This window comes from Aulonocara sp. 'chitande type north' Nkhata Bay, linkage group LG3 (assembly GCF_057382095.1).
Source record: "Aulonocara sp. 'chitande type north' Nkhata Bay isolate Kocher_YH1m ecotype deep benthic linkage group LG3, A_spYH_male_GT1.1, whole genome shotgun sequence".
In the NCBI taxonomy this organism is placed as follows: domain Eukaryota; kingdom Metazoa; phylum Chordata; class Actinopteri; order Cichliformes; family Cichlidae; genus Aulonocara; species Aulonocara sp. 'chitande type north' Nkhata Bay.
Window position 1 is genome coordinate 23,441,034 of NC_141346.1, and position 27,712 is coordinate 23,468,745.

At 37.4% G+C, this 27,712-nt stretch overlaps 3 protein-coding genes across 3 annotated transcripts; 1 reads left to right on the forward strand and 2 right to left on the reverse strand.

Annotated features, from left to right (window-relative positions):
- Positions 1-541: 541 nt before the first annotated feature.
- LOC147334641 (putative high affinity immunoglobulin gamma Fc receptor IB) lies at positions 542-2,647 on the reverse strand. The gene is made up of 4 exons (XM_086287377.1): positions 2,636-2,647; positions 2,236-2,502; positions 1,619-1,885; positions 542-705 (listed from the first exon to the last, which is right to left on the reverse strand). Exons 2-4 carry the CDS (start codon positions 2,396-2,398, stop codon positions 560-562), a joined length of 576 nt encoding a protein of 191 aa, XP_086143503.1. The 5' UTR covers positions 2,399-2,502; positions 2,636-2,647; the 3' UTR covers positions 542-559.
- Positions 2,648-7,771: 5,124 nt separating this feature from the next.
- On the reverse strand, positions 7,772-17,954 carry LOC147334642 (uncharacterized). The gene is made up of 6 exons (XM_086285977.1): positions 17,733-17,954; positions 12,344-12,482; positions 9,943-10,191; positions 9,574-9,846; positions 8,051-8,170; positions 7,772-7,812 (listed from the first exon to the last, which is right to left on the reverse strand). Exons 1-6 carry the CDS (start codon positions 17,952-17,954, stop codon positions 7,772-7,774), a joined length of 1,044 nt encoding a protein of 347 aa, XP_086142103.1.
- Positions 17,519-25,833, forward strand: LOC147334643 (uncharacterized). The gene is made up of 7 exons (XM_086273671.1): positions 17,519-17,973; positions 22,106-22,181; positions 22,584-22,699; positions 22,984-23,022; positions 23,376-23,480; positions 23,634-23,657; positions 23,817-25,833. The coding sequence occupies exons 3-7, from the start codon at positions 22,624-22,626 to the stop codon at positions 23,981-23,983; spliced, it is 411 nt and encodes a 136-aa protein (XP_086129797.1). The 5' UTR covers positions 17,519-17,973; positions 22,106-22,181; positions 22,584-22,623; the 3' UTR covers positions 23,984-25,833.
- The last annotated feature ends 1,879 nt before the right edge of the window (positions 25,834-27,712 follow it).

The window sequence follows — 27,712 nt, forward strand, 5'->3', positions numbered from 1 at the left end:
ATGTTTCACTATGTACATTTTATTTTTTCATATATTTGTAAATAAATTGTTTTGATAAAACATAACCTTTCTCAGTGTTATTTCTGTTTTATAGAAGTGAAAAACTATTTTATATGTTAGAGGTGTCACAAAGCAAGAAATATTAGTGTCAAAGGCACTTTTCTGCTTGAAATGTATTTTTCACAAAAAGCTCGTTTTCTCCCTTTTTTTGGTCAAAACAGGCATTTTTGGTGGAACCCACCTCTCTTCTACAGCTGATTACTAAAGAATGGAAAATGGTAGAAACAAGCTTTTTTTTTGGATGAAAGAAGAGAGTCTGTTCTTCATTTTGGTAGGTTCAGCATTTATATGATCATAACACACAGTTTTCTGTGGCTCTTCAAAAATGAGTAAAAATGCTCAAAAACCCTGGCAGTGGGGAGTTACCTGATTTGAAAATGGCTGGCAGTGAATGAGATAATATATATATATATATATATTATAATATATATGTATTCATATATATTCATATATATATATTCATTTTTACAATTTTGTTGCTTACAATTGTGCACATTTTCTATATAGCATGGTCATTCCAAGGCTGACGTTTTCTTAACACCACCAGCAGCAGAGTGACCCATAAAATGGTGCCAACAGTTCTTAGCAGGAAGTAGAGAAAAACAGGAAGTTGATCATAACAAAGGAGAGTCACCATCTCATTGTCTGTAAAAAAAACAAAACACAACAAAAAACATCCTTACTTAATATATACAAAAAGTAAAATTTGGGTTTAAATAACCAATTATTATTTGTTCTTGTCAAAAAGATTTGATTTGATTTGACAATATAAAACTCTCTGTCCAGAGGACAAATGATGCTCTGTCATACTTTCAAATACATGCATCCACTGTACAGGCAGGTGATACAAGCCCAGTTATACTGACAATGAGTTTCTTTATTAACCCCTGGAGAGTCTTGGGTCGATTTGTGGCTCTAAGACCGATAGTGTATGCATTTTTCTAAGACCCTCCAGGGGTTAAAGCAATAAAAGGGTCAAATATTCCAGGCGAGTGAAAACATTTCAGTTTATACTGGGTATGATACGATGCTATCATATGATCACACTGCCAATTCTAATTACATTAGCACATGCAATGAGTTCTTAGTGAATTTCTAATAATATTTATTATTAATGCATTTATTCTGAATAAATGCTAGCTATTGTCTAGTCTTTTCTAGTGGATATATTAGGTACAGTTTGATTTACTAAAGCATTAGAGTATGTCATGTAATATAAGGCACTAAGATTTTTTTCCCAAAATGCCTGTTCTTGGTTTTTTGCAGTTTTGCAGTGTCTTTACAGAAACAAACCCTCCAATGTTGGTTGGAAGCTTTTGTCTCTCATTTTGAAGAAGTAATTATTTGTCTCTTTGTCTACCAAACTGAGTTCCAACGTTTAGTGGGGGATTAATATATGTCCATATTTTATATGAAGTGTAGGCCTCTGACAGCCTGAAAAGTATGTGACCTGAAACACATCTCAAAATACATTACACCACCACCACACACACACACACACACACACACATACACACACACACACACACTTATGTATACCAGTAATGTGGGCTCTCACCTGTGCTGTCTCTGCTTCTGACAGCCAGCCAGCTCTCAGGTGATTCTCCAGCTCCTGAGATGCTGCACTTGTAGAGTCCTTCATGAGACTTGTTGATATTGCGGATGATCAAAGTGCTGGTGGAGATGCTCTTGATGAAGATACCATTTTTATAGAAGGATATGGAAGTGGAGGTTTTGGTGAAATCTGTGCTGTTTTTACAGCGCAGACTCACAGTGTTTCCCTCCACCGCAGGAATTAAAGGGCTTTCCAGGATCACAGGACCAGCTGTTATAATTATAATATATGGTATAATTAGACGTTTATAGCTCAGCACAAATGAAAATCATGTGTTTGAAACCTGTTTCTCATAGGATTTGAGCACTTTGATGTCCAGTATGTTATCATTTTTTTTCTGTGACACTCCTGTTGAACTCTAATTTTCTTTCTTTTTTTCACTTGCACAGGCCAACACTTAGCAGATATATAATTATCAGAATATTTAGCTGATTTCTCAACAAGCCCTCAGTATGGTGGTGTACTTTAGCTCATAAAACACATTTTAATATGCAATTCACCACAGATTTCTTTACCAACATAAACATAAATGTCAGTGAACACAGATACAATAAACTTACGTGAAATGGTGATGTTTACAGGGTTGCTTTTCTTTCCATCTCCGCTCTCACACCAGTACTGTCCGCTGTCTTCGATATAAACATTTCTGAAGATGCAAATGGACCCACTGAAAACTCCCCAGCTAGTCCCACACGCTGTATCAACATCTGTTGCTTTCCTCATTAGTTTCCATCCAAGAGACACATCAAACTCCTTACAGTCAAAAGACACTGTGCTGTATTCATAGTGCTGAGAAGTGTTTGGAACAACATGAGGAAAAGCTGAATCTATTGACAAAGAGAAAGACAGGACCATTAAAATATGTCAAGTGACAATTAACAAATCAAACATAGAACCCTGACTGACATTAATCAGAAAGTTACTAAATTGTGCAAAGGAATCAAATTAACTTTCACGTACTTGTTTGAGCATCACAACTATCCCAAATTTGTATCACCAGCAGCAGCCAGGTATTTATCACTGAAGAAACAAATAACATGTGAAAATTTAAAAGATAAGTGAATAAAAGACACATTTAAATAAAATATAACTCAACTTGACCCACAGGTGATCTTGTGGCTTTGTTAGACTTTGGAGGGAATGTTGCTGAATGCAAAATTAAAGGCTATGACAAAATAATGTGAATTATATACCATAGTCTTGATGGTAATATGTTGTCAGTGAACTTGTTTATAAACCTACCCTTCCCAAAATGTCCAAAAAATAAATAATATTATAATAATATATCAGATTTGACTGGATCACTGTGACTTGTCCATCAGCTTCCAACTTAATAAATATATTTCTGCTTTAAGTATACGGTATTTAAGAGAGAACAATATATATTAAGCTGAACATATCAGGACATCTGAAAGGACACCTCATGGGAACCTCCTAAATTAAGTGTTTCAGGCATGTCCTGAAGACAGAAGCAGACCCAGAATTTGCCGGCGAGATCATGTTTCTCAGCTGGCTTAGAAACTGGAGATGGTCGAAGAGAAAGTGGTGTAGTCATCTCTGCTTAGATTGCTAACCTGTACTGAATCTTTTTTTAATCCTGTTCTTTCATGTAAATTAGTATATGTTCAATGCTCCCTTGGATAAAAAAAATCATGACCTTAGTAGTCATTAAATAAACCTCACAAAAACAAATTCACAGCCTCTTTTCACACAGTTCGAGAAGTGTTGTGGTTGTACTGCAGATAGTTTGTCAAGCTGAAACACTAAGATTTAAAAAAGAATAAGCGAGTTACATAAATATGAATATAGAGACGCTGTGTGGTTTGGAAACTCTGCAAAGGGTTTGAGCAGTATTCATGTCTTTAAAACTTCACAGCCTAATGTGGTCATTGAATGAATTTGTATTTCTTCTTATCAGACTTTGCATGTAATCCTGCTATGCTTTGTGTTTGGCCAGAAAACAGCATTGCACAAGGCTCATCACCAAAATCATCAAAATACTGAATATGTTTTAAAGAAAAATGGAAGTTACGCTCACAGTTGGAGATTCTGATATTTGTAGAATCAATAGTGCTGATACTCTTCTGGCGAAAGTTTAATACTAATTTATTCAGCTACAAATTATTACAACTGCTAGATAAAAAGCAGCAGCAACACCTCAGATGTGTAACAAACTCAGTACTCACACAGTCTAATGCAGAAAAATGTAACCTCCATGTTGTCTTGCTGACAGATCACCAAACCGATATGCAGTTTAATATAACTAACAACCTCTTCCTGTTTGGCTCACTGCTGAAGTATAGAGGTGTCAACTTTCAACTGTAGCATGAGGTCTTGTCTGGTATTATGACCCCATACAGGCAACTGATCTGCCCAAAAAATACCTTTACAAGATACCTCATGGGAACCTCCTAGATTAAGTACTAAAAACCAACTAAAGCATGATGATTCTGGAGCTCCCCAGTGCAAAATTAAACCTGTTGTTGCATATTATCTCATGTCACTTGGTTGTTGGTCAGGAACAATGACTAACATTTAATCTAAGAAAAAAAAAAGGTTAAATCAGGAATTTTATTTTAATAACAACACACACAGGGAGCAATGAGAACAAAGCAGTCTAATGACCGCCACTGTTACAAATATTTAGATATACAAAGTGAGCCAGTGACCTCTACAGGGCATGTTCGGCACACACAATCATACTAGATTCATTTGTGTACAGGGCTCCTACTAAAATGGCAAATGACAAATTAGTTGCTAAACACAATGCATAACTTCATTGCTATTCTTTTAAATTGTCTAACATATGAATTTAGTGAAAATCCATATCTTTTGGATGAGATGCTTTTCCCTGGTGGGCTGGATGGCCTCTTCTGGGCAGGTTAAGATGTGGGACCTTGGTGGCTGGGGTTAGCTGGTTTCTGGTTAGGTCCCTCCTTGAGCAGGTGTGGTTTGTACCCCCCTGGCCGTTTTGTCGTTTTTTAGTGGGTTGGTCCAAGTTAGAATATCCGGTTCATGCCTTGGGTCCATTGGGAAAAGTGAGGCATTCAGGTGAGGGAACATCTATTTCTGGATGCAGCTTGTCTCAGACCAGTTTGTCTTTTGCCTTTACTAAGTGTGTCTGCTGTCACTTGAATAGATGATTGGTGTTGCAGTGTGAGCCACAAGACTCATCTGCACACTCTAGACTGATTTTTGAGGTGGATGCTGTCTCTGACTTTGGCTGAGTCCTGTTATTAGCTCATGCCAGCGTGAATAGCCTCCTAAGGGCACAGAGACTCAGAGGTGGGTAGTAAGGAGTTACATTTACTCCATTACATTTACTTGAGTAAGTTTTTGAAAAAAAATTACTTTTAAAGTATCTTTTTTGCACGATACTTTTTACTTTTACTTGAGTACATTTGTGAAGAAGAAACGGTACTTTTACTCTGCTACATTCGCAAAATTCGACTCGTTACTTTTTAAAAAAATAATTAGTTTAACACATTAGATAACATGCCACCAGTGGAGTTTCCGGTAACTTTTTTACCAATCAGATGTGGCCATGCAGTCACATGACCAGTTTGAAACTGTGGCGGGCAGTGCGGCTCAAGCGTTTCACAGTAGTGATGTGCGATACCACTGATTTCCTTTCCGATCCGATACCAAGTAATATTCAGGGTGGTATCGACGATACTGATCCGATACCGATACTTTGTACAAAAACGGATTTTATTTAATGTATCTCAAATTATAGCGTCATAATAATTACAGGACATCAGATTACTTGTTCTTATCACTTAATAATGCAGGGTTCATTATATAGAAATAAAAAAACTAAAGTTGTGTGCTATTTGAACACCTTGCCTGCCTGCAGCACTAAAGGACTGTGAGAGACGTCTGTCTCGCCCTAGCTGCACCTGTCCCTCGCCTCCTCTTCAGTTCGCCTCAACATACGCCTCATATTCTGTGATATGATTTACTCTCAGGTGTTTGACGAGGTTAGTGATGTTGCCACAACCATACATGCCAACCCTCCCGATTTTTCCGGGAGAATCCCACCTTACTCCAGATTTTCCACCCGGACAACAAAGTTGAAAAACCATATCACAGAATTCATAGAGCAGCCCAGCCAATTCCAGTCTCCAACAATGGCGGCAGCGACTTAGTTTTAATATTACTCTTTTTTCTCTTTCTGGGTCGCAAAAAAACTTTTAACATATTTTCAGGTGAGAATAGCTGTGTAAACTTCAAATATCTGAGCCGACCGACACATCGTCTTCAAACCCCCGCGGTCTTTCACCACTCAGGTTAAACATGATGTACAAGTCACTTTGATAACTTAAAAATGTTCTTGTTTGGCTTTTTCAGTGTTTTGTTTGTTCGTGAGTAAATCGGTTTGGCTGAGATTAAAGTTATTAGATTAGATTAAATTAAATTTAACTTTATTAATCCCTCGGGAGGGTTCCTCCGGGGTTTTCACACAGCTGAATAAACGTCAAACAGAAAACTGATTAAACAGAAGTGTGAGACGGTCGAGAGTTTACGTTTACTGAAGGGAGGTCAGTTCCTTAATCTTAATTATGCAAATTCTCATGACCATGACCTCCCAGCCCATTGTTCCTTCAGTGGGCTGGTTTCAGTCATTATGCAAATGTACTGTTTATAAGATTTGGGGAAACCTGCAGTCAGCTGAGACTGAAGAAGTCACTTGGATGAGTGACAAAACGTTTCTCCCACAAAACGCTACGTCTAGATGAACAGAATCAACTTTTTGGAGATTATTTTGCTATTGATTTTACAAATTCATTTGTCTGAGTCTCATTGGTTTCACCTACTGTTGATCATTCCCTTTGTGGAGAGTATAGTATAGTCATAAAATTATTTTTTTAGGTTTAAATCCAGCGTTTTGTGCAAAAAAAAAAGAAAGAAAAACATTTTAAAAAGCTTTTTTGTGAAAGCATGTTCTTATTCACTTAAACTGTGTCCTTCTTTCAGATACTTGGGCCTTACTGAACTGCATGTAGTAGAACCTGTAAAAAGACTGCTGACAAAACCCCGTCCAGGCCCTTAAAAATACACATGTGTCTAGAAATGGTGGTTTTTAATTTTTGGCAACAGCCTTTGCAAAAATAAATGTGGAGACACAGCATGTCGATACATTATCACACCTATGTTTTGTTTTAACCTCAAGGGTCAAGACATCATGAGAAACTACAACCACAGCCCCAAACCTCAACTACATGTTTCAAATAAAAAGAGAAAAAAGCATATTGAAAAATATATTTTAGATGTTTGACAGTTAGAATGATTCTACTTTCACCTGACTGCAAAAAGATAAATATACATTTAATAATATAATGATAGATGACAAATACCTCACAGGTTACTTGTTTGTGAAAGTTTTCAGTACACCTATGTTTAAAGACACATTTAATCCTTGTCTTGGCTGACAGTAAAGACATCCTTCACCAGCAGCTGCAAGAGCAGAGCCATCATTACAATAGTTAGAACAACCTTTAAAAGGAGACGAGCCTCTCTGTGAAGCAAAGGCACCAGAAAGTACATGTAGCCACGTATTGACAACATGAATTTCCCACAGTGCACTTATTTCCCTTTGGAGGAAAAAGCCAGTCTTCTAAGTCAGCATTTTAAAGTTATTTTAAAGTTAAATAGAAGTGCAGCAAGTAATTCAACAGGGTTAAACCCATATCTTATTTTTAACTGTGTCTGTATAAGTATAAATCATAAGGAAGCAATTCTATGTCTCAACTCTGATAGCCAGCTTTCTCTGAATTGTCTGGCCCAATTATCATATGCACTTGTAGGGTCACGTGAATATTATACCACTTCTTATGGAACACTGGCAGGAGGCTGGTGGACAATGTGTTATTATTGCAGCTTATTCCTCTATCACATTATGAGCAGGACTCTTGGATCACAGCATCAACTGAAAGAGATAAAATTCACCAATATCAATAGAGGTTGATGAAAATTAATTTACCTCTTAACATTTACCAAGTCGAGAACAATGTAATTTGTAAACTGCATATATATATATATTTTTTTTTTTTGTAAGTGCAGCAATGAGTACTTACCACTTCTCAAGGCACAATTTCACCGAAAATGTGAGGTCAGAAGCAAGAGCACACTGAGCACTGGAGGAAGAAAGAAAGTGGGCATTATATGTTTACATGCTGTAGATGGTTGGAGAAATGTTGGCTATATATTGCTTAGAACAGTATAATATTATAAACAAAAGTGGATAAAATTAAATAAAATTAAAAATAAATAAATAAATTAGTTTTAGTCATTAAAATACTTGAGGGTAAAAGAAACCAATTAGGGAATACGTTACAGATTGTAAAATTTACTGTCAAGCACAACATTATATACCCAGTTGCAGCTTCCACTGAAGTAGTCCCAACACCAGCAGCTGCAGAGCCAACCCAACCGTCACAGCTGTGCACCGGAAGATGTAGAAATTGTGTGAAAAAGCAATTTCTTCATGCGATACTGGAAGAATAAAAACACAGAAAGAAAAAAAAAGCTTCTTTAGGGTTGATAAGTCATCCTGTAAGTGTAAAAGCTTCTGTTTCAGAACAGCAATATCATTAAACTTTGAATGTTTAGTGTACATTTTGCTTCCTTCATTTTAAATTTTGATCAACTTACTATTTTAAATGCAAACCCATCATAGTAGCCAGGATTGCTGGGATTCAGTAAATGTGAATTATATGTTTGAAGCGCCACAGGGCTCAGATTAAAGCTCACTGAAAGCGTGGATGTTCTGTGATTACAAATTCATCCATGCTACTAATAAAAAAATACATTGAATGTATATATCACACCACCAGCTGAAGGGAAGTAATTTTAAAATGTCATCGATGTGCCAGTGTTCAATCTTACAACTTTTAAATTTCAGATTTTATTTTTGATAATAACATACATGAGACAGTGATGTTGACAGCATTGCTCCTCTCTGCCCCACTCTCACACCAGTATTCTCCACTATCTGAAGCAGAGGCATGATCAATCCTGCAGGTCTTTGTCGCAGTGCCATTTGAACATTGAGAAATGATTTCCCTGGCGTTCCTCACTTTCCAATCAGTTGAAATATTAAACCCTTTACAGGTAAAATAGACTGACTCAGTTTCAAAAAGGTGCAGTCTGGATGCAGTTATATGAAAAGACGAATCTGAGAAAGAAGAACAATGTAAAGAAATATCAACTGAATTGCCAGAGATCCAAAAAGTAAGGTTTAGCATTCCCAACAGAAAACCAAGACTAATTCAGGGTTGGTGGTAGGAAATAAGGATTTAGTCAGTATCTATGAGTCCCCTTGCCTCGTTTCTCCTCCTTGTGTTTTTTTCTATGTTTTCCCCAGCCCGTTATATCTGTGCTCTCCCGTGTTCTCTCCTCCCCTCCTTTCTGCGCCTCCGTGTACTTCCTGTTTTACTTTGACAGTCTCCCGTCAGTATGCGTAATGTTTGCTCCTGCAAACATGATTATCTGTGTCAGCTGTGTTCCCATGTCCCTCGTTATCCTTCTGTGTATTTATGTCTGCGTCTCCCTCCATTCCATGTCACGTCCTCGCTCATTGCTGTGTTTCCCTGTGTTTCCTCGCATTTCAGTTAATCATTTCCCAGTTTAGTTTAGTTCTGTTTTCTGTTTATTCCTACAATAAAGTAGTGCTTTTGACGTTATTCCTCGTGTCTCTGTGAGTTTGTGAGTTTTAACTTGCCTCCGTTACACAGCTGAATCATGACAGGTAGCCAGGATTGCTGGGATTAAGTACATTTCAATAGTATATCTGAAGTACTGCAGGACACTTATAACTGCTTACTGAAAGCACGGATGTTCTGTGATTATAAATTTACATATGCTATCAAATAAGTAAATAAACAGAAAAAACATACCTTCCCCTGCATTCGATTTCCTTCTGATAGCCATCCAGCTCTCTGGTGATTCTCCAACTCCATGTATTTTGCATTTATATAATCCTTCATGAGAGTTTGAAACATTTTGGATTTCTAACTTTCCATCATAGCTGGTACCCATGGGCAAGCTATCTTTATAGAAATTAGCTGTGAAATTTGAGTTTTGTTTCTCTGTCTTGTTTCTACAGTGCAGAATAACAGCATCTCCCTCCACCACAGGATAGACGGGACTCTCCAGTATCACAGCACCAGCTGAAAATGCAAAGAAATTTAGAAATGTTACAAATGTGCAATGGTTTAGTCATTATAACCTTCACATTTCAGATTTTAATTCTGATAATAACATACTTGTAATAGTAATATTGACAGTGTTGCTTCTCTCTACTCCACTCTCACACCAGTATTTTCCACTATCTGTAGCAAAAGCATATTTGATCCCACAAGTCCTCGTCACAGTGTTATTGGAACATTTCGAAAGGATTTGCTGAGTGTTCCTCACTTTCCATCCTGCTGAAATTTTAAATCCTTCACAGGTAAAAGAGACTGACTCATATTCAAAGAGCTGCAGTCTGGATGGAATGATAGAAAAAGATGAATCTGAGAAAGAAGGATGCAATAAAACAATGACTGAGTTCCCAGAGATTCAAGAAATAAGGCCCATGCTAATTCAGTGTGAGTGGTGGAAAACAAGGATTTAGGCAGAAGGATTGGAAAACATGATATGAATATAAAGGACAAATACTACTTACAAGAGATCTTAGAATAACTTTTCTGCACATGTGCCATCAGCAGCAACAACCCTGCAGAAACAGTTTGTTTTCACACCAACATTTACAATTTAAATTTGAATTTATCTGCAGTCAGCATGAAAGTATGTTTGCTCATCTTTTTGTGACTTATTGGATATGCAAGAGATCGACATTTACATCTCCATTATAATCTAACTGATATCATCATATGACAGTTCATTACTTGCACAAATATATTTCACATTACAAGTGCTAAAAAGTAACACATAATTTGCAAATGAGGTGTTAGTAAATGTTACATTTTCATTATTTGCACAACTAATATTTTCTTTAAAATGAAACATGTTGGGGTAGAACAGGAACAGACTACTGCATAAAATATAAAAAAGATTCTATATTCAAGCAAATTACATGAGGCAAGAGACGAATGCTGTACTCACAGAGTTTACTACAGAGTGCGATGACTTCCATTCTGGCTTTCTCACTGAGAGTATCAAGCGACATTAAATCTACATATGTAGCTCATGTCTTCCTCTTCCTGTGCAGGTCACTTTACTTCTTGTGTTGAGCAGACTTTATTGAGTAAGTTTTATGAAGACTGCTGCAAGTGTGTTACAATAATAAACACAGAACAGTGGATATGTTAGACTGAGGGCAAAAAGGCAGCAGAGGCCATCATTGACAACAAAGCAGAGACAAAAAGGGGAAAAAGAGCTAGGAGTGAAACTTTACATAAGATTAAGTATTACATGATAGTGTGAGCATGAATAACAGGTGCCATAGTGCCCCCTTCTGACCAGTAAACACTGTCATGTTTTTCAGTTATAGAGGGCAGAGTCCAATAAAGCAGCTCATATCATTGCCTCACGGGAGCATGGCTGTAGTATTTTATAATCACGGCAGGTAGAGATGGCCCCTAATGGCCCATTGAATGGACTGATATCATTGGAAGTGGGTGAAAGAAACTGCAGAAATCATTTTCAGCTCCTCTTTGGTTTACACATTGTTAATAGGAAAATTGTACTTAGTAGTCAGTATAATCTTTTAATGACTATGATAATGTGACTAATGATGCTCCAACGTTCTGAGGTCACTACCTCGGTTATGCAATGTCACAAGTTTTGCGAGGCGCTTTTGTGATATTTAAAGGATTGGATTACATTTTTTATTCCTCCCTGATATCCTCCAAATCTGCTGACAGTCACTGGGTGAGGCAGTGGCCTTTTTAATGATTGTGTTACTATTTTATGCTATATTTAAAAAGAGGGGCTCATATTAGGAAGAAGAAAAGCGAACAGAATATTTAGGACTGTCAGGACCTTCAGTTTAAGCACTGTTGTCTTTGATTGTTGTTTATGATGCTCAACACAAGGTCAACATAAGGTTAATTGTCAATGGAAAATTGTACTTAGTAGTCAGTATAATCTTTTAATGATATACGTTTGCATATGGTAGAATGCTGCATGTAATCATTTGTGTTTAGAAGTATATAGTTGGTGGAATATTGAAAGAATGTCTCATCCTAGGAGGTCTGTAACATTCCAGGGCTTTCACCCCCACACGAGAGAGGTCGTACCTTGTCTTATTGTTTTACGGTAGGATTAACGTAGCTATGTCAGTTTTAGTTTAAGTGCCTTCTTTACATATGAACTGTTGGATTTTCCAGACCAGCAGGTTAAGGGAAGTCGTTTATGGGGCCACACTCTGACCCCCCCCCCCCCCCCCCCCCCCCCCCCCCCACACACACACACACACGTACATCTCCACATTCCAATGTAAGGAACAAATGCTCACTGAAGTATAAATAAAGACCGGGGCAGTTTCTCAGTGCGAGTCTCAGTTCTGGAGGCTGCCCTTGCTAGCAAGAAGTTCTGTGTGTTTCTCTTCTCTGAGTCTTTGCTGAATGTTTTAGGGTATATTTTTTGACATTATTTGGTCCTCCGAGCTGGAGCAGAAAACATCAGAACTGTTATCTGTGACTCTGTTCCAAGATCCAGCACTGATTCCTGACGCCGTGGGGAGCCAGCACCGAAGCCTATGCACAGCCCTCTTAGACGAGGAGAGAGCCCCAGGACGTGCATTCGGGTCTGGGCCGGTGTTTTTAATCTGGTCCACGGCGGTGGGATTCAGTCCGACGATCTGAACCACCAGTGAGAAGTTGGAGGGGGAGAAACACTATTTTGGTATATAAAACGGCCTCAAAGGTTTAAAGAAATGTGATAAAATAGGTTTAAGTTCGCCAAAAGGAACTGCTCGTGACCTAAAGAAAAAAAAGGAAAAGGCTATGAATAAGATAGGAAATAAATATGAAAAATTAAAAAGGGTAAATTTAACTAGGAAGGAATAAAATATAAATTAAGGTTAAAAATGAAATAACTGTACAACACAAATTAGAATGAAGGGTAAATTTAACTGGGAAAGAGTAAGATAAAATATATAAATTAAAGTTGAAAATAAAATAACTGTACAACAAAATACACAATACACAGTATAGAACTATATAAGAATTTATGAAGAAATATAAATAAATATATACACAACAGCAGCAGCTGTACAAGTATTAACTGGAAATGAAGAATATAGTGACCAGTGTTGTGCAATCCACATTATGTCTTGTGCAGTGCAAATATGCTTAAAGTGATTTAAGTGATGAAGTGAAAACAATGTCCAGAATGTCCAGTGTGTGTGTGAGAACTATATGTGTGGGTCAGTACTGTGTGGTGGTGTGATTGAGAGACCGTATCGCTAGAATAAGAAGTAAGCTCTTGCTACACAATAAAGAAAACAAAAACAATTGCATATTTAAGTAAAGTACATGAGACAAGAGACATACTGTACTCACAGAGTTTACTGTAGAAAACTATGACCTCCATGCTGTCTTGCTCACTGTGACACTGACGCAACTTTAATGTTTAATATGCAGCTGAGGTTTTCTGCTTCCTGTGCAGGGTCACTTCTGGTCTTGAGCAGACTTTAGAGAAACATTTATAAATACTGCTGACAAAAAAGACAGCAGAAAAGTGTGTTTAGTGTGACTGCGTATTAGTTTTTAATGTGGATGTCGACAGTGCAATATAAAACGAATCACAGTGTAATTTTTGGAGTGATAGACTAGTTAAGTTAGTGGCATATACACTACCAGTAAAAGAATTGACACACTTTCTCATTCATTGGTTTGTGTTTGTTTTCATGAATTTTTACATTGCAGATTTTCACTCAAGGTATCAAAGCTATGAATTGAACATATACGGAATTTTATAAACGAAAAACTGTAAAATAACTCAAATCTTGTTTTATATTTTAGATTCTTCATAAGAGCCACTTTCTGCTTTGATTAGTGCTTTGCACACTCTTGGTATCCTCTCGATGAGCTTCATAAGGTAGTCACCTGAAATGGTTTTGAAGGAGTTCCCAGAGATGCTGAACATGATATTTTATTGTTTTTACTATGTTTATTATTTTATCGTTGCAAAGTCTGGAATGAACATTAACCTTTAGTGGGTTTTTTTTTTTTCCACTAATGATATCTTGTCCCATTTTATCTTTCTTTAACCCTGCCCCGTCTCTCTTTTTCTACTGTATTTTTGGTTCATTGTGTTTCTGTTCATGCTCAAAAACCTTCCATTGTGGCTACATTCAAATAATTCAGCAAAAAAGAGAGAACAAAGGGGGCAAAGCCCATTGGTTTAATTTGTTACACAGGAAGGTTTGGTTAGTTTTTTTAGTTGTTTTTTTTAATTAATAAATTAAATTAGAACTTAAGAAAACTATATTCTACATACTCATGTTGTCTTTGTCTATAATTACAATTTTATTGATTATCTGACATTTAAGTGTGTAAAATGTGCAAAACCTAATAAATCAGGAAGGGGATAATCCTTTTTCACAGCACTGTATCTGATGTATGTTTGTTCTTTCCCTTGTATTCCTTTGAAAATACTCATACATTGTTGATACATTTACAATATGCAGATATTTTGAGATAACTACATTTAACAAGTTCACTCAAGTCACCTGGATACATACAGAGAGAACTTGAGCACAAGCAGAAGTACAGAGTCAATGATGGTGACACAATGATAACACACTCAAGCACCAACAAACAAGAACTGAAACCAGGGTTATAAAACACTGCCGATGTGATACAACAGACAGTGACAAAATATCTTAACAATCTGGTTCTGTCATGTCTGTGCTTTATACAAATCTGTCCAGTCCAGTCTATTACACATACCGCAATGTGATTAAAAAGTATAACATCTGCTATTGGTTAAAACTGATAAAAAAAAAATACATACAATTAACTTTTTACAAAAATTCACAGTCATTTGAAGCACACTCATCTTCAGCGTGTTGCACCATCTCCATGGTGACAGCTGGCGGTCTTACTGCAGTGGAATTAGGAAACTGTAACATAGTTTGTAACTTAAAAAGGAATGGTGTATTGTTTTTTACTGGATTTGAGTAGTCAGTTGCCCTGCATATAACACATATTGTATAATTCACCTTCATTCATCTTAATAGTAGTTTATTTTAGTTTATATACATTGATTTCAAACATATATGGTACGTACAATTTTTTTGATGGTTCCCAGCTCTGAAAGTTATCAGACCAGTGAATTGCTGTTAAAATAATTGTGTTATTGTGTAAATTTGTGCACATTTTCCACAAATGACTTGGCTGCAAACAACGACGGGTAACTCATTAATTATCAAAACTAGTATATATAAGGAAAAGGGGGCAGCAGGGAATTTATGTATTTATAGTTATGCTTAAAACAAGAATTACAAATCTATCTTCCTGCAGCAGTAAATGGAAACCACAAGATCAGTGGCAATGCAGTATGCAGATATGACCGCTAGATGGCATTAGAGTCTGACCAGAAAGAAAGCAGGAATAAGAGGCCAGGAGTTGGTAGTCACAGAAGAAGCTGTGAATAAGGGAAAACACATGTAAATACAATAATCCACATATTTTACAGAAATAGGCTAAAGGTTGTGTGGTTCTTGTGTGACAAATTTAACTTTATAAAAGTATAAATAGTCTAAATACATTTACAGGTTTTCCAATTTTCCAAATCCTCTAAATTACAGGAAATCAATGTTTGTTTTGTAAAGTAATTAAAAGTGGGATTCAAACTATTTATTATTACTATACCATTATTTGTGTTATGAAAATATTAAGAAATGACTGGTGTCCACTTGTGACCAGTATTTTTACATTGTTTGCCCTTACCCTATCAGCATTGTTTACATGATCATGTTTACTCCTCCACCCAAGATTGTTTCAGTTAAACACTACTCTAGAGTGGGGTTTTTAACCCAGTCCAGTTTATTCTCTGAGTGTAAGGCAAGGCAAGGCAAATTTATTTGTATAGCACAATTCAACAACAAGGTGATTCAAAGTGCTTTACAGAGACATTAGAAACAAAAACAAATAAAAAGCATGATTTAAAATTGATTAAAACAAGCAAACAAACAAACTAACTAAACACACACATTCACATTCACACCTTTTTGCGCGATCTGAACCCTTATCGTAAGGGGAGCTACCAGTCCTTCTGTGGACGAGCTACTTTCTATTTTAAATTCCCTGAATTTAAAATACTCGTGTACTCCAAGGTTCAGTCCTCCACTACGTCCACGTCAACCCCCTGGATTTAAACAGGGGTCACAGCTTTCCTGGTAGCAGTCAATTCTTCTGTCTTTGTCACACTGAGGTGCAGATTATTCTGCTGCTCCACATGAAACACGAGTCCACCATAGCCCAGTCTCATCACCCACACCGATGCATCCAACCACTGCAGTGTCATCAGAAAACTTCTGAAGATGGCAGGTCTCTGTGCAGTGGTTGAAATCTGTGGTGTGGTGGGTGAAGAGGAAGGTGTGACACATTTCTGTGGGAGGCGGCACATTTCAAATACCAGGAGAATCTCTCACTGGCCTGACAGCGTCAGACCACAGTGAGGTTCAACTTAGGATGTAAACCCGCGACCCGCAGACAAAACACCAGAGGTACCACAGCTGGATGCAGTGACTCTGGGTGAGCGCTAAACATGTGACTTATGATCTTGAGAAGCCAACCAGGTGCCTGCTGTGGCCAGAGAAGAACGCACTAGTGGCTCTTGCTATGCTGGCAGCAGAGATGTTGGTTTAAGCTGGGGAATCTCACCCCCAGCCCTCCTTATGGCTGCATGCAGCAGGGACCCACCAGGCCCTGAAAGGCTGATGAATTATATGTGTAAGAGAGCGAATACATACTGTATGTGTATCAGATAACAGTAGGGTCAGCTGTTTTTTTTTTGTCTAGTGTAACAACATTACTATAGGATCTGGGCTATTCTGCTAGGTTCACAAGAATGAGCTATCACAGGAGGGTGGGAGTGTGTTCAGAGGGATGAGGGAACAATGGGGCTGTAAGCAGGTGTTTCAGACATATTGGAGAGTTACGAAAGTGCTTTGTGCAGCTGCCTGTTATACATGAAGGACGTGCAGATGGACTACACAATTATTGCTTATTTATGATGAATTTATTAGTGCTTAATTTGTGCTGAAACCTCTTCTTCAGCTGTTATGTAATCATACGAATACCACAGCCTCTATATGTGTTCACATTCTTATTAACAACAGTTTTATGCTCTACTGATATAAAATAAGTAAAAAAAAAATTAAAATGATTCTATTTCCCGAACTATAATAACTCTGCATTATTTGCAATTGTTCGCTGTGCTTAGAAAATTATATTAGTAACGAAAAATAATTTGTATTTTGAACACAAACATTCATACAGTTAATTAGTTCATTTTTAGCTGAAACTGACGATTGTTTTAAGCATATTAATCCTACAAATCATTTCCTTTATTTGAATATGTGATTTTCCAAAATATTTAAAAAGGTCTATTACAATTTCTGTTACAGTTTCCTACAGTCCAAGATGATCTATTACACTTTTCAATATTTTGGAGAACGGTCAAAAACCCACAGATTTCATAATAAATCTGCTAACGCACACCGGGGAGACGCGAGCGTGAAAACCTCTGAGCGCAACACACAGGGCTTTATGCACAGGCAACCCCACTTAGGTTTTTATACTCGGTGTGCCGTGCGTCCCGTGACAAGTTTAACATCACACTCAGCGGTGCAGTGTCTGTGGCACGTCGTGGGGTCGTGCACTCCTTGATTTTTGTAAATTCTACAGCTGGCGTGTACGATCGTGTTGGTTTTACCACTATTTTACTGATATTCCAGCGCAGAACATACTGACACACAACAGTTTGTCGAGGTTTTTTTTTCTCTCTTTTCTTTCCACAAACTAACATTTTCGCTTTCGGTTTAGACTTCTCCTCATCAGCGCGTTTGGTGCGATATTGTTTAAGTGGCGACACCTACCGAGAATACCGCAGCGCCTTCTTCAGCCTGAACGGCGGGTATAAGTAAATATGACTGTATCTGTGTGATGATGTTAAACGAAGGGACTATTGCAGAAGGTATACTGTCAGCTGCGTAATGCCGATCCTCCCAGGCGAAGATGTGCCGCCTCCCATAGAAGTCTGGCCCTCTCTGCTTGCCATACTCGCTCCGAGTGGAGGCGCAGCAGGACAGCGCCCACATTTTCCTCTGTTTCCTGAAGGTAGGCGACTATATTCCTCTGCTTTTATCAATACACAGCTAATCTCTTTAGCTTATAGTGTAACGGGATACGGGTCATTCCTGTATATGTGGAATATGTAATGGAGTCTAGAGACAGTCTCAATGTAATAGAGAATTCAATAGAGATAGAGAATTGTCTCATTTGCCATAATCAGGTTCACTCAGATCACTGTGTCTCTCACTGACACAATCTGAATGGTAGTATTTACTGTATTTACATAGTATTTACTATGCTGTGTCACAGTATAATGTGTCATAGCCACATAAACAATGACATATTTTATGTGCTTACAGTTCAGACCTGTACAGCCCAAGATTACTTATTGTAATTATACAGATAACATCTGGTGAGTCCAGCATAACCAATTGACTCACAGGCTTTTAGAAGCTATTGCAAAAAAAAGGAGAGTGAACTGAACACATCACTGGCTCTTGAATTATTATGATGACTTACATTTGCAACTGAAACACATTACTGCTTTTGAATAGCTATTCTATTTCATCTTATTTTATTCAGCTTTTATCCCTCTCTCTCTGATGTGAAAATGACCAAAGAAATACATTTATATTTCTTTGGGCATGCAAGTAAACAGAGCAGAATGTTCTTTGCTTCCATGTTTTAATGTAATATTCATATCATATCAAACACTCCAGCTTACCCTAGGAAAATTAAACAATGTCAGTGTACAGACATCATTTTTTATACAAGGTATCTTCAACCCTGCATCCCATTTAGTTAATGGCATCTTCTTGTGTAAAGTAACAAAATGTAGTCAAAATGTTTCTCATGATTTTTTTTAAATATATATAGAAGAATTGTTGTCTGAAGCCAAAACAAAATGGCCAACAGAATTACTTTTCCAAGTGGATCATTATGCATTTTGCTATACTGGTCCATTTGATAGTCACATTCGATCTTTATTTTATTTTGAGTTATTATAATCGGAACAGACAAGACCGGTGGACAGAAAAGAAAAAGAAGAAAGAAATAAAAGTTGAGGAGAAAGTTAACAGAGGGAGAGGAAGAGACAGAGAAAACACTGAAATTCTGTGCAGGGAAGCTGCTGTTGTTTTTGGTTGCATAAGTATTCAGTGTTATTTTTGCAAACATATGCATAGGTAACACTAAATAAGAATATTAAATGTCACTGCGCAGCACAAGGTATCAATAATACATGATGTGTTTAGAGGCATCAGTCGACCAACTACAGTCAGTGCTCGGGTACGTCAGCTAGTACAGCAGAACACTGTGCTCCGCAAAGTCGGAAATAGCTCATGTACTGCTTTTTTTTTTTTTTTTTTTTTTTGTCCTGTTTGGATCTATAGCCATCAGAATTGTTGTCTTAAGGCCAAGAAAGATGCCAAGCGGATTTATTTTATCAAGTGGATCATCGTGGCCTTGCCATATTGGTCCATTTGATTGACCTTTATTATAATTATGAGTTTATTTTATTTTCAGTTGTTACAAACGAGACAGACATGACTGTGGGATAGGACAGGGGGAAAGAATGAAAGAGAGGGAGAGAGCTCATGTACTGCTTAACTAAATTTGTGGATTGCCAGTTGCGCTGAGTTCCTGCTGTTTGAGGCAGTCCATTTCTTCCTTTAGTCCCGAGTTTAGGTCAACCCCAAGAACAAGTGAGCAATCTAGGTGTTCAATGAGTGCAGTTAAAAAAAAGCATGGATAAAAATGTTTGACATTATATGACTTATTCATTAAATAAGCCAAAAACTCTATGAACTACCAGATTACTACTATATTTTACATTACATTACTTATATAGCACTTTTCTACTCTCCTGGAGTACTCAAAGCGCTGCATACAACATGCCCCATTCACTCACTCATACGAACACTTCCTTCTGTACTCAAGTGCAATCTAACCAACATTCACACTCCGATGGACACATTGGAGAACAACTTGGGGTTTGTATCCAAGGATCGAACCACCCGCCATCTGTTCAGTAACTGAACGCCGAACTTGCACCGTGACTTCAAGCATATCAAGAGCAATAGTAGAACAAACATGCAAAGTCTGGACTGAGTGACATCTGTAATTCTCTTTCTCATTTCCACAAAGAACACTAAACACGTGATGTTTGAGAGTGTTCATGAAGAAGTATAGAAATGGCCAAAAGGAGTTGCACTGTGTTTCTGGATCTGGAGAAAGAATATGATAACGTGCCTAGAAAGTGTTACTACAGGAAATCAACATTGGCAGAGATGTATGTGAGGTTGGAGCTGGTAATTGTGTAAACACACAATAACCACACTGATGCTCTGTGCTGTTATTCTGTTGTGGACCATCTGGCAAGATATTGGAAACAACAGCCTTTCGTACTCCCTGCGGTGCTGGCATTCTGAAATACTGGACGAGATGAAACATGCATCACTCATTCTTCTTTTAGTTTAGACATGTAGAGCTCAAGATTGCTTATCATAGTCACACAGATGACACCCACACTTGGAAAAATAACTGGATGATTATGTTCCCTTAGATTCACTAAAACAGTTTATAACATGTAATCGAAGCATTTCCTCCACCTAAAGTGAACTATGACTAATTGTTCATTGTGTTTTAGAACTGGGAAAAAGAACTCAAATGCAACTCACAAAGCAACAGCTTATTTACACCTTAAACTCCAGCAGGTCAGACTACTTCAATGATCAAAGATCTTCCATTTCCAAAAAACTAGTGCAATGCTTCTAGAAATGGGAGAACTGAAGATGAACCACAAATATATAAATTAGATTTCTTTGTTGTTGTTTGACTCACCAGGAATCAGAAAGTGAAAATGAGTCTTCATTCTGCAGAATCAGAAGTGTCTGTTAACTTCTGCTAGTAATAATTTAGTATTTGTTTTTTATCTCATCAGAGAAACATTTAGACAGAAACATATTTTGCAGCTGCTTAGATAACTGTTATTTTTATATGCCCACAATGCATATCTCATTTCAACATGTAAATTAAAAGGCTTTGATAGTGTGTGACATGGTAAACTCTAAACTTCTATCGGGGGGATTAAAAATATTAATAAAAATGTGTTGTAGTCACAAAGTTGCTTAGTGTTTTCACCGCAATGGTGGGTCATTGCCTAGTTACAGGACAAGCTATATGGTGTACATATAGCATGCTATACAGTAAGTCCTTTTCTACAAACCCTCAGAGGTGAAACAAGTTAAAACACTCTGAGTTTGGATTTGTTTTTATAATGTTTTTCCAGATATTCTTAGGTGTGAAAGGTTGACTAGACTGGTCTGACTTCATACAATCAATGAGCCCTGCACCAAGAACATGGGGTAGACATAGGCTACATTCACACTGCAGGCGAAAGCGCATCAAATCCAATTTTTTTGACCCTATGCGACCCATATCCGATCATGGTATGACAGTGTGAACGGCACAAATCCGATAATTTCAAATCCTGGGTCACTTTCGTATGTGGTACTGAATCTGATACATATCCGATGTTTTAGAAAGCGACTGCCGTTTGAACAGTCAGGTTGCATTAAATCCGTCTTTTACGTCACTGACACAAGACAGACGCCAATTATCAGCGCCGGAGAAGACATCGCGAACGCTTCCTGGCCATCCCGTGTAGATGTCAGTGAAACTGTTGGGAAGGCAACGTGAACATTTTATTTGTCCTGTATAATCTGCAGATTCTGATAGAAATCTACAACTATCTTTTGAAGCACCGCTCCTCTCTAAAACAGCAATAAGGATAATTATTAGGTTATCTACATTATTATGTAAATAACAAAATAACTTAAAGCAAAAATTGGGAAACGTAAAGTCCGAAGTCTTTATATTAAGGGCCATCAGTCAAAAATGCTGTTTGCTCTGGGTCTAAACAGAGCGCGTTGTGTGTGACGTCTTCTTTTGCGCATGCGGGCCGCTTTGAGCGTTCACACTAGAGCGCGTTTGCTGTCGCATTTTATTTGTAGTGTGAACAAGCAGACAAAAAAATCGGATTTGATCAAAAAATCGGAATTGAGCATTAAGACCTGCAGTGTGAACGTAGCCATAGATATGTGGGCTGACTGTGTTATACAAATCTGTAATTGTGTTTTTCTCTTATTTGAATTTGCACTGCCTCTTTTCTGAACAGAGAACAGTTCAGCTGAAAAGTTGACACGACCAAGGAAGGAAGCCGAGTTGTGGTGATTTTTGCCCTTCATCTACAGGTAAGCTAACTACAATCAGTCACATGAAAATAAATGCCTTAATGCTTCACCATGTTGTTTGTGTGCTTTGCAGATATACAGATTTTGACAGTGATCAGTGCTGAATGCTGCTTTCAGGTTTCAATTGTGTGGTTTGAATTTTAAACTAAAATTATTGGTCTGTGTAAACTACTTGTATGAAAAGTAATCTAATGTAATATGATGCATTACCATGCATTATTATATATATGCATTTACAATAATTACATTACTTACATTTGTCAGACACTCTAGTGATGACAGAATATTATTGCATGTCAAATCCAAACATGCAAACATTGACGTCTAATTTGCTGATCAGGCTCAACCAGTCTGATTATATTTTAAGTGATCATATTTGGCATTTCCTGTTTTTGACTGCAGTTCCTTTGAAGAGGAAAGACTTTTAAACGGCCCTGCTAGCATGATAAATTTACTGAGCACCATGAAGTCAGGAGTAGGATTACTAATTTTCCTTCTCAGTCATGATGCCTCAACGGGTACGTTATATGTCTTTCTCATATAATAACACAAACTTGATCTGAGGTTAACCATTCCACGTATTACATTTCAAAGCATGTAACTGGTCGAATTTACTTATTTCCTCTGTTCTCAGTAAGTCATTTTTTTCTGTTTTATTTAAAATGGTCATATATAAATTCATAGTACAGTGTATAGAAGTATCATATCTAAAGTGAATGTTACACCAGATGTCATTTGGTGAGATCAAGTGATATTTGACAAAAAATTAATTCATATTTCATTTTTCTCAATGTTCCACCAGCTCCAATAAACATTGCTTCAGCATCGACAGAGAATGCAAGTAAGAGAATACTTCACTTATCTGGTTATAATCCAAGGATGATACCAGATGATAAGAAAGGAACTTGGCACAAATGAGCAAAACAGGCTTAATTTTAGCACTTAGAACATAAAATATTTCAAGCATAGTTTTACATCAGAAAATATGATTTACAACAGTAAGTACTTTCATTTTATTTATATATACAGTAGATGGATGGATGGATGGATGGATGGATGGATGGATGGATGGATGGATGGATAGATAGATAGATAGATAGATAGATAGATAGATAGATAGATAGATAGATAGATGTAAACTTTTAGTCAAGTAAAACGTGTTTTTACAGCCAATGCTTTCATTTATTCTTCCAGGTCCTCAAACAGGCATTTACCTTGACATTGGCATCATAGCTGGCATTGTCATGGTCACTGTGATTGTCTTTGCCTTGATAGGAATGTCTGACCATGAAAAGGATGGTAAGTGTATGTAAAAAAAACCAAACACACATTTGAGAGTTGACAACATCATCTTTCATATTCACTGTATGTGAGATTTTAATGCTAGAGTTCAATCTTATAAAAAACATTATTCCCTCTTTGACTAACTTTGACTTCATTTACTCTTTTTAGACGAACGTGTCAAGTTAAATAAAGGTGAGTATTCTTGACTTTGCTGTTGATATAAACCAGCGTGCAAACTAGGTTAAAGTGGGTAATATTACACAAATTCATGCATTGACCAGAATGATTAAATTATTAAAACTGTTTATTGTTTTGGGGGGCACTGATATGTGTGTTTGTTTATGTGTGCAGGTACGACTTCAAGCCAGGAAACACGCTGTACAAAATGTTGCACCAAATATTCTGAATGTTGTTGCAGTCTTTTATCCTGTTGTTGTTCAGGTTGTGCTGAATCACTTACCAAAGCTTGTGACATATGCTGCATGTCTCTAGGTTATGGATGTATGGTACCTTTATAAAGTATCCTTTGAATATTCTATACATCATTTTTACTGTTATACAGCTATCCATGCTCATGAAAGTATCTGAATATGTTTTGATATAACCTTTCTACTCAGTAAACAGACAGCATTGTTTTACAGTGCAAGCTGCTTCCCTTCATCCACATGGACTCAGAAATTACGTGCTATTGTTTACACTCTGCAAGCCTTTGGAGCATAGTTACCGATGGAAAAATATGTTATGCAATGTACTAATTAGTGTGAGCAGTGTGACAGTCAAGAGCACACTTATAACTGTTCTTTTGAGAAGCCTGTAGAAAGAAAAGTGTTATTGTGTGACAGTTTTACAGCAAAGGAGGGTGAGAATGATACAATGTAATAAAAAGCTCATTGGGAACTTCCCCTTTTGAGCACTTGCATTTGACGTACTAGAGTCTGGGACTCCTTAAAAAGAAAGACGTTCTCCAAAAAAGCTGTTTGAGGATGTAGAGGCGACTGGGAGAGTGACGAGCTCCATAAACCAGAGGAGCGAATGGTGGGAGTCCGGGACTCCGACTTTTCTAGTCCGGGACTAGAGGGCAGCTTGTACACGTTAAAAGCAAAAGTAATAATAATAAATTGTTGTTGGGCAAATAGGTTTTCCAACAGAAGCTAGATGCAAGGAAATGCAAAAACCTAGTAAACCAAATACGAACTAAGGAATTATGCAAATCAAAAGACAAAAGGAATTTATGGTAGAGAAAGGGACAGTGAAGACTACTTTACCTGCAGTTGTCACGCACATTGGGCACGAGCTTCCTTAGGAAAGAACAAAAGAGGGGGAAGTAAAGCTGGCAAAGAAGGGAGGAAGACTTTCTTATATGACCAGGGACTATTAGCGGATGCAGGATGGGAGAAAAAAGATGATCTGCTGAGCCAGTTTGAAAGACATTTTACACATGGAGGATAATATACCACATGTGACCCTCAAAATTGGGGAAAAGACATAATATTAGTCTGTGATTGTGGACTCACACGGGCAGTAATCTAAATGCTATCTAATGTTGTCTAAAGAAATGGGTAAAAAAAACTGTGAAAATGAAAAATAGGGAGTCTGGAGAAACAAACTGTGAGTGCTGGAGTCTGTTGCTCATCCTTAGGCCCTGTAAATTTGCAGGGGAGAAATTTAATGACTAAACTAGGAATAGAACCAGTAAAAATAATCCCCTAAACATTTTAAAGCCCTCACTGAAGACAGCACCCACTAAAAAAAAAGAAAAGAAAAGAAAGGGTGAGCAGAGATGTATCTAAATTCCACACATGGAACCAAATAATCATGAGCTGGAGAACAAAGAGTATGATGTAACAGCAGTAGCTGAAGTGAAAAGCATTTAGGATGAGCATATCGAAAATCCTAACCAGAAGAGATGTGTTACTGAATGTTTTTGTTGATAAACACAGCCTTAATTATGTGTATGTATATGTGTATATTCTTTAAATTGTTTTGTGTGTTGTGTCATGTTATAATTTGGGGCATAACTGGATAAACAGGAGGGAAATGATGGAAAAAATATGTTACGCAATGTACTAATTAGTGTGAGTTGTATGATAGTCAAGGGCACACTCAGTACACTTAATGCAAGCATGCCTGGTTACCAAAAAAAGTATTACAGTATCTGCTTATTAAACGACTTATAACTGTTCTTGTGAGAAGCCTGTAAAAGGAAAAGTGTTGTTGTGTGACAGTTTTACGACAAAGGAGGTTGGGACTGATAAAATGTAATAAAGCTCACTGGGGATTTCCACTTTTGACCACTTGCATGAAACCTTGTATTTGATGCTTTTGCTCCTTTGCAAGAATAAAAGCTCCAGTTTTTGACTGTTGTTCATATTTGCTAATTTTTATTCTGACACTTGCCCTGAATCATTCTTGATTTTCTACAAGGCTGAAACTCTGAAGGTAGCGATGACACACTCAAAACAAGTACTGAGGTAAACCAAAAATTTAAAATGAACATTTACAACAGAACTTGAGTTTACTTCATCTGAAATAATGTTAACCTAAATAAAATAAAATAAAATAGTTTTAAGTCCTGGTGAAAAAAATGAACTGAAATTTATTTGAACAGGACTTTGAATTTTAACTGATTAAATATGCTAAAATACTAAGAGTGTGGGTGTGCCAGGTAACTTTAAACCTGCAGTTGTCATCAGGGTTTCATGTCGTTTCTCCTTTGTGAAAACATGTTGTATGCGTCAGTTCTGCTCGTGGGTCAACTATTTATTCCGACAAACTTGTCCCTCAAATTGCTGTTTTTGTTTTGTGTGTGTGTGTGTTTTAATAACTACATAAACTTCTCATATGCATTCAAATTGCCTCCCTTGCAGCAACATCATCTACAGACTTACAAAGCTCTTCAAAATGACAACACAGAGCAGTGTTACTTTCGCTATCCAGACACACACACTGACACAGTGACCTAAATGTTGGTATTATCTGTCACTCTACTGTAGGCCGTCTGACAATGCACTGAAAACCTACTTGCCTGTCTACCATAGCTGGACTGGCCATCGGGCATACCGGGCATTTTTTTTTTTGGGGGGGGGGGGGTGTAGAAATGACTGAAAGATTAATAGGCTCTGTTTTGACTTTTGTTCAAAAAAGAATGACTTCATATAGGGAAAAATATATATCACATGTGCAGGACACCTTAAACTAGTTTTTTAATTAAGCAGCAAGGCAGAACAAAATCGGGGCTGTATCAAGACACAGGGACTAAACCCCAATTCAACCAGATCCAGAACTGATCTGGAATTAAAACAGGACTACAACAGTTCAAAATCAGGACTACTGAGGACTTAACCAAGACAGAACCAGAATCAGAACTAGATGATAGTAGCACTAAAAATCATCATAGACCTGCACTACACTTATTTTTTTAATTCTACCAAAGTCCACTATTTAGATTGAGAAAAGTTTATATAATTATTTAGCCTTGTTGTGCAAACAAGACTGCATAACTTAACCTGTTAACTCACTCCTCCAACCTCATTTTCCTTTCAGTCCAACAGCTCTCATACAGTCAGCAATCAAATTCTCCATTCATCCTTGAGTACTTGGTCACCTTTAAATGTCACTATTAATTTTATCAACTTATTTATCATTAGTTTAACACTAATCCACTCTTTAATTTGCTTTATTTACTTTAGTTCATTTTCTCCTATTTGATCACTACGATTTCTTAACTCTTATTATGTCACAGAAAATCAACTAATCTACTTTGTCTCCCTCTTTGTCATCAAGGAATTCTCACACACTCACAGGCTGGTCACTAGCCCCCACCTTTTCTTTCTCTCTCACACACACACGCACATTTTACTCTTCGTTCGTTCACACACACCTCATGCTTCTCGCAGTCCCATTCAAACTTTCTGCGAGACACTTCTGCTAATTCAGGACAACGCCCTAATCAGCACACAGAGAGGGTGCCCGTCCGCTCTCGTACACTTCACAAATCATTCAAACTGCGCCACGGACTCGATACCGCGGCTACTTTTCCCCCAAAAATATAAAACCAAATTAAACCCCCCAATTGACTTCACAGCTTGCAACAATTCGCGACACGGCCGCCTGACGCGATTTCTGCACACCACAAACACACACTTTTAGACACGAATCCTTTTTGTTACTTTAATTGACTTCCGTCTTCAGACGAGACGCCGACTCTAACGGCGCTTTCACACACACTACACCGTCCTCCTTCTGCA

What these genes read in the sequence shown, in the direction of transcription:
- LOC147334641 (XM_086287377.1), bottom strand. Translation starts at nt 2,398, where the DNA reads ATGAGGAAAGCAACAGATGTTGATACAGCGTGTGGGACTAGCTGGGGA. An exon ending in TGTAAACATCACCATTTCAC is followed by an intron (nt 1,886 to 2,235) that starts GTAAGTTTATTG and finishes TAATTATAACAG; the next exon opens with CTGGTCCTGTGATCCTGGAA. An exon ending in CAGAAGCAGAGACAGCACAG is followed by an intron (nt 706 to 1,618) that starts GTGAGAGCCCAC and finishes TTTTTTTTACAG; the next exon opens with ACAATGAGATGGTGACTCTC.
- LOC147334642 (XM_086285977.1), bottom strand. Translation starts at nt 17,954, where the DNA reads ATGTGGGCGCTGTCCTGCTGCGCCTCCACTCGGAGCGAGTATGGCAAG. An exon ending in CCCCACGGCGTCAGGAATCA is followed by an intron (nt 10,192 to 12,343) that starts GTGCTGGATCTT and finishes CTTCTTTCTCAG; the next exon opens with ATTCATCTTTTTCTATCATT. An exon ending in TGTCAATATTACTATTACAA is followed by an intron (nt 9,847 to 9,942) that starts GTATGTTATTAT and finishes TTGCATTTTCAG; the next exon opens with CTGGTGCTGTGATACTGGAG.
- LOC147334643 (XM_086273671.1), top strand. Translation starts at nt 22,624, where the DNA reads ATGATAAATTTACTGAGCACCATGAAGTCAGGAGTAGGATTACTAATT. An exon ending in AGCATCGACAGAGAATGCAA is followed by an intron (nt 23,023 to 23,375) that starts GTAAGAGAATAC and finishes TTATTCTTCCAG; the next exon opens with GTCCTCAAACAGGCATTTAC. An exon ending in ACGTGTCAAGTTAAATAAAG is followed by an intron (nt 23,658 to 23,816) that starts GTGAGTATTCTT and finishes TTATGTGTGCAG; the next exon opens with GTACGACTTCAAGCCAGGAA.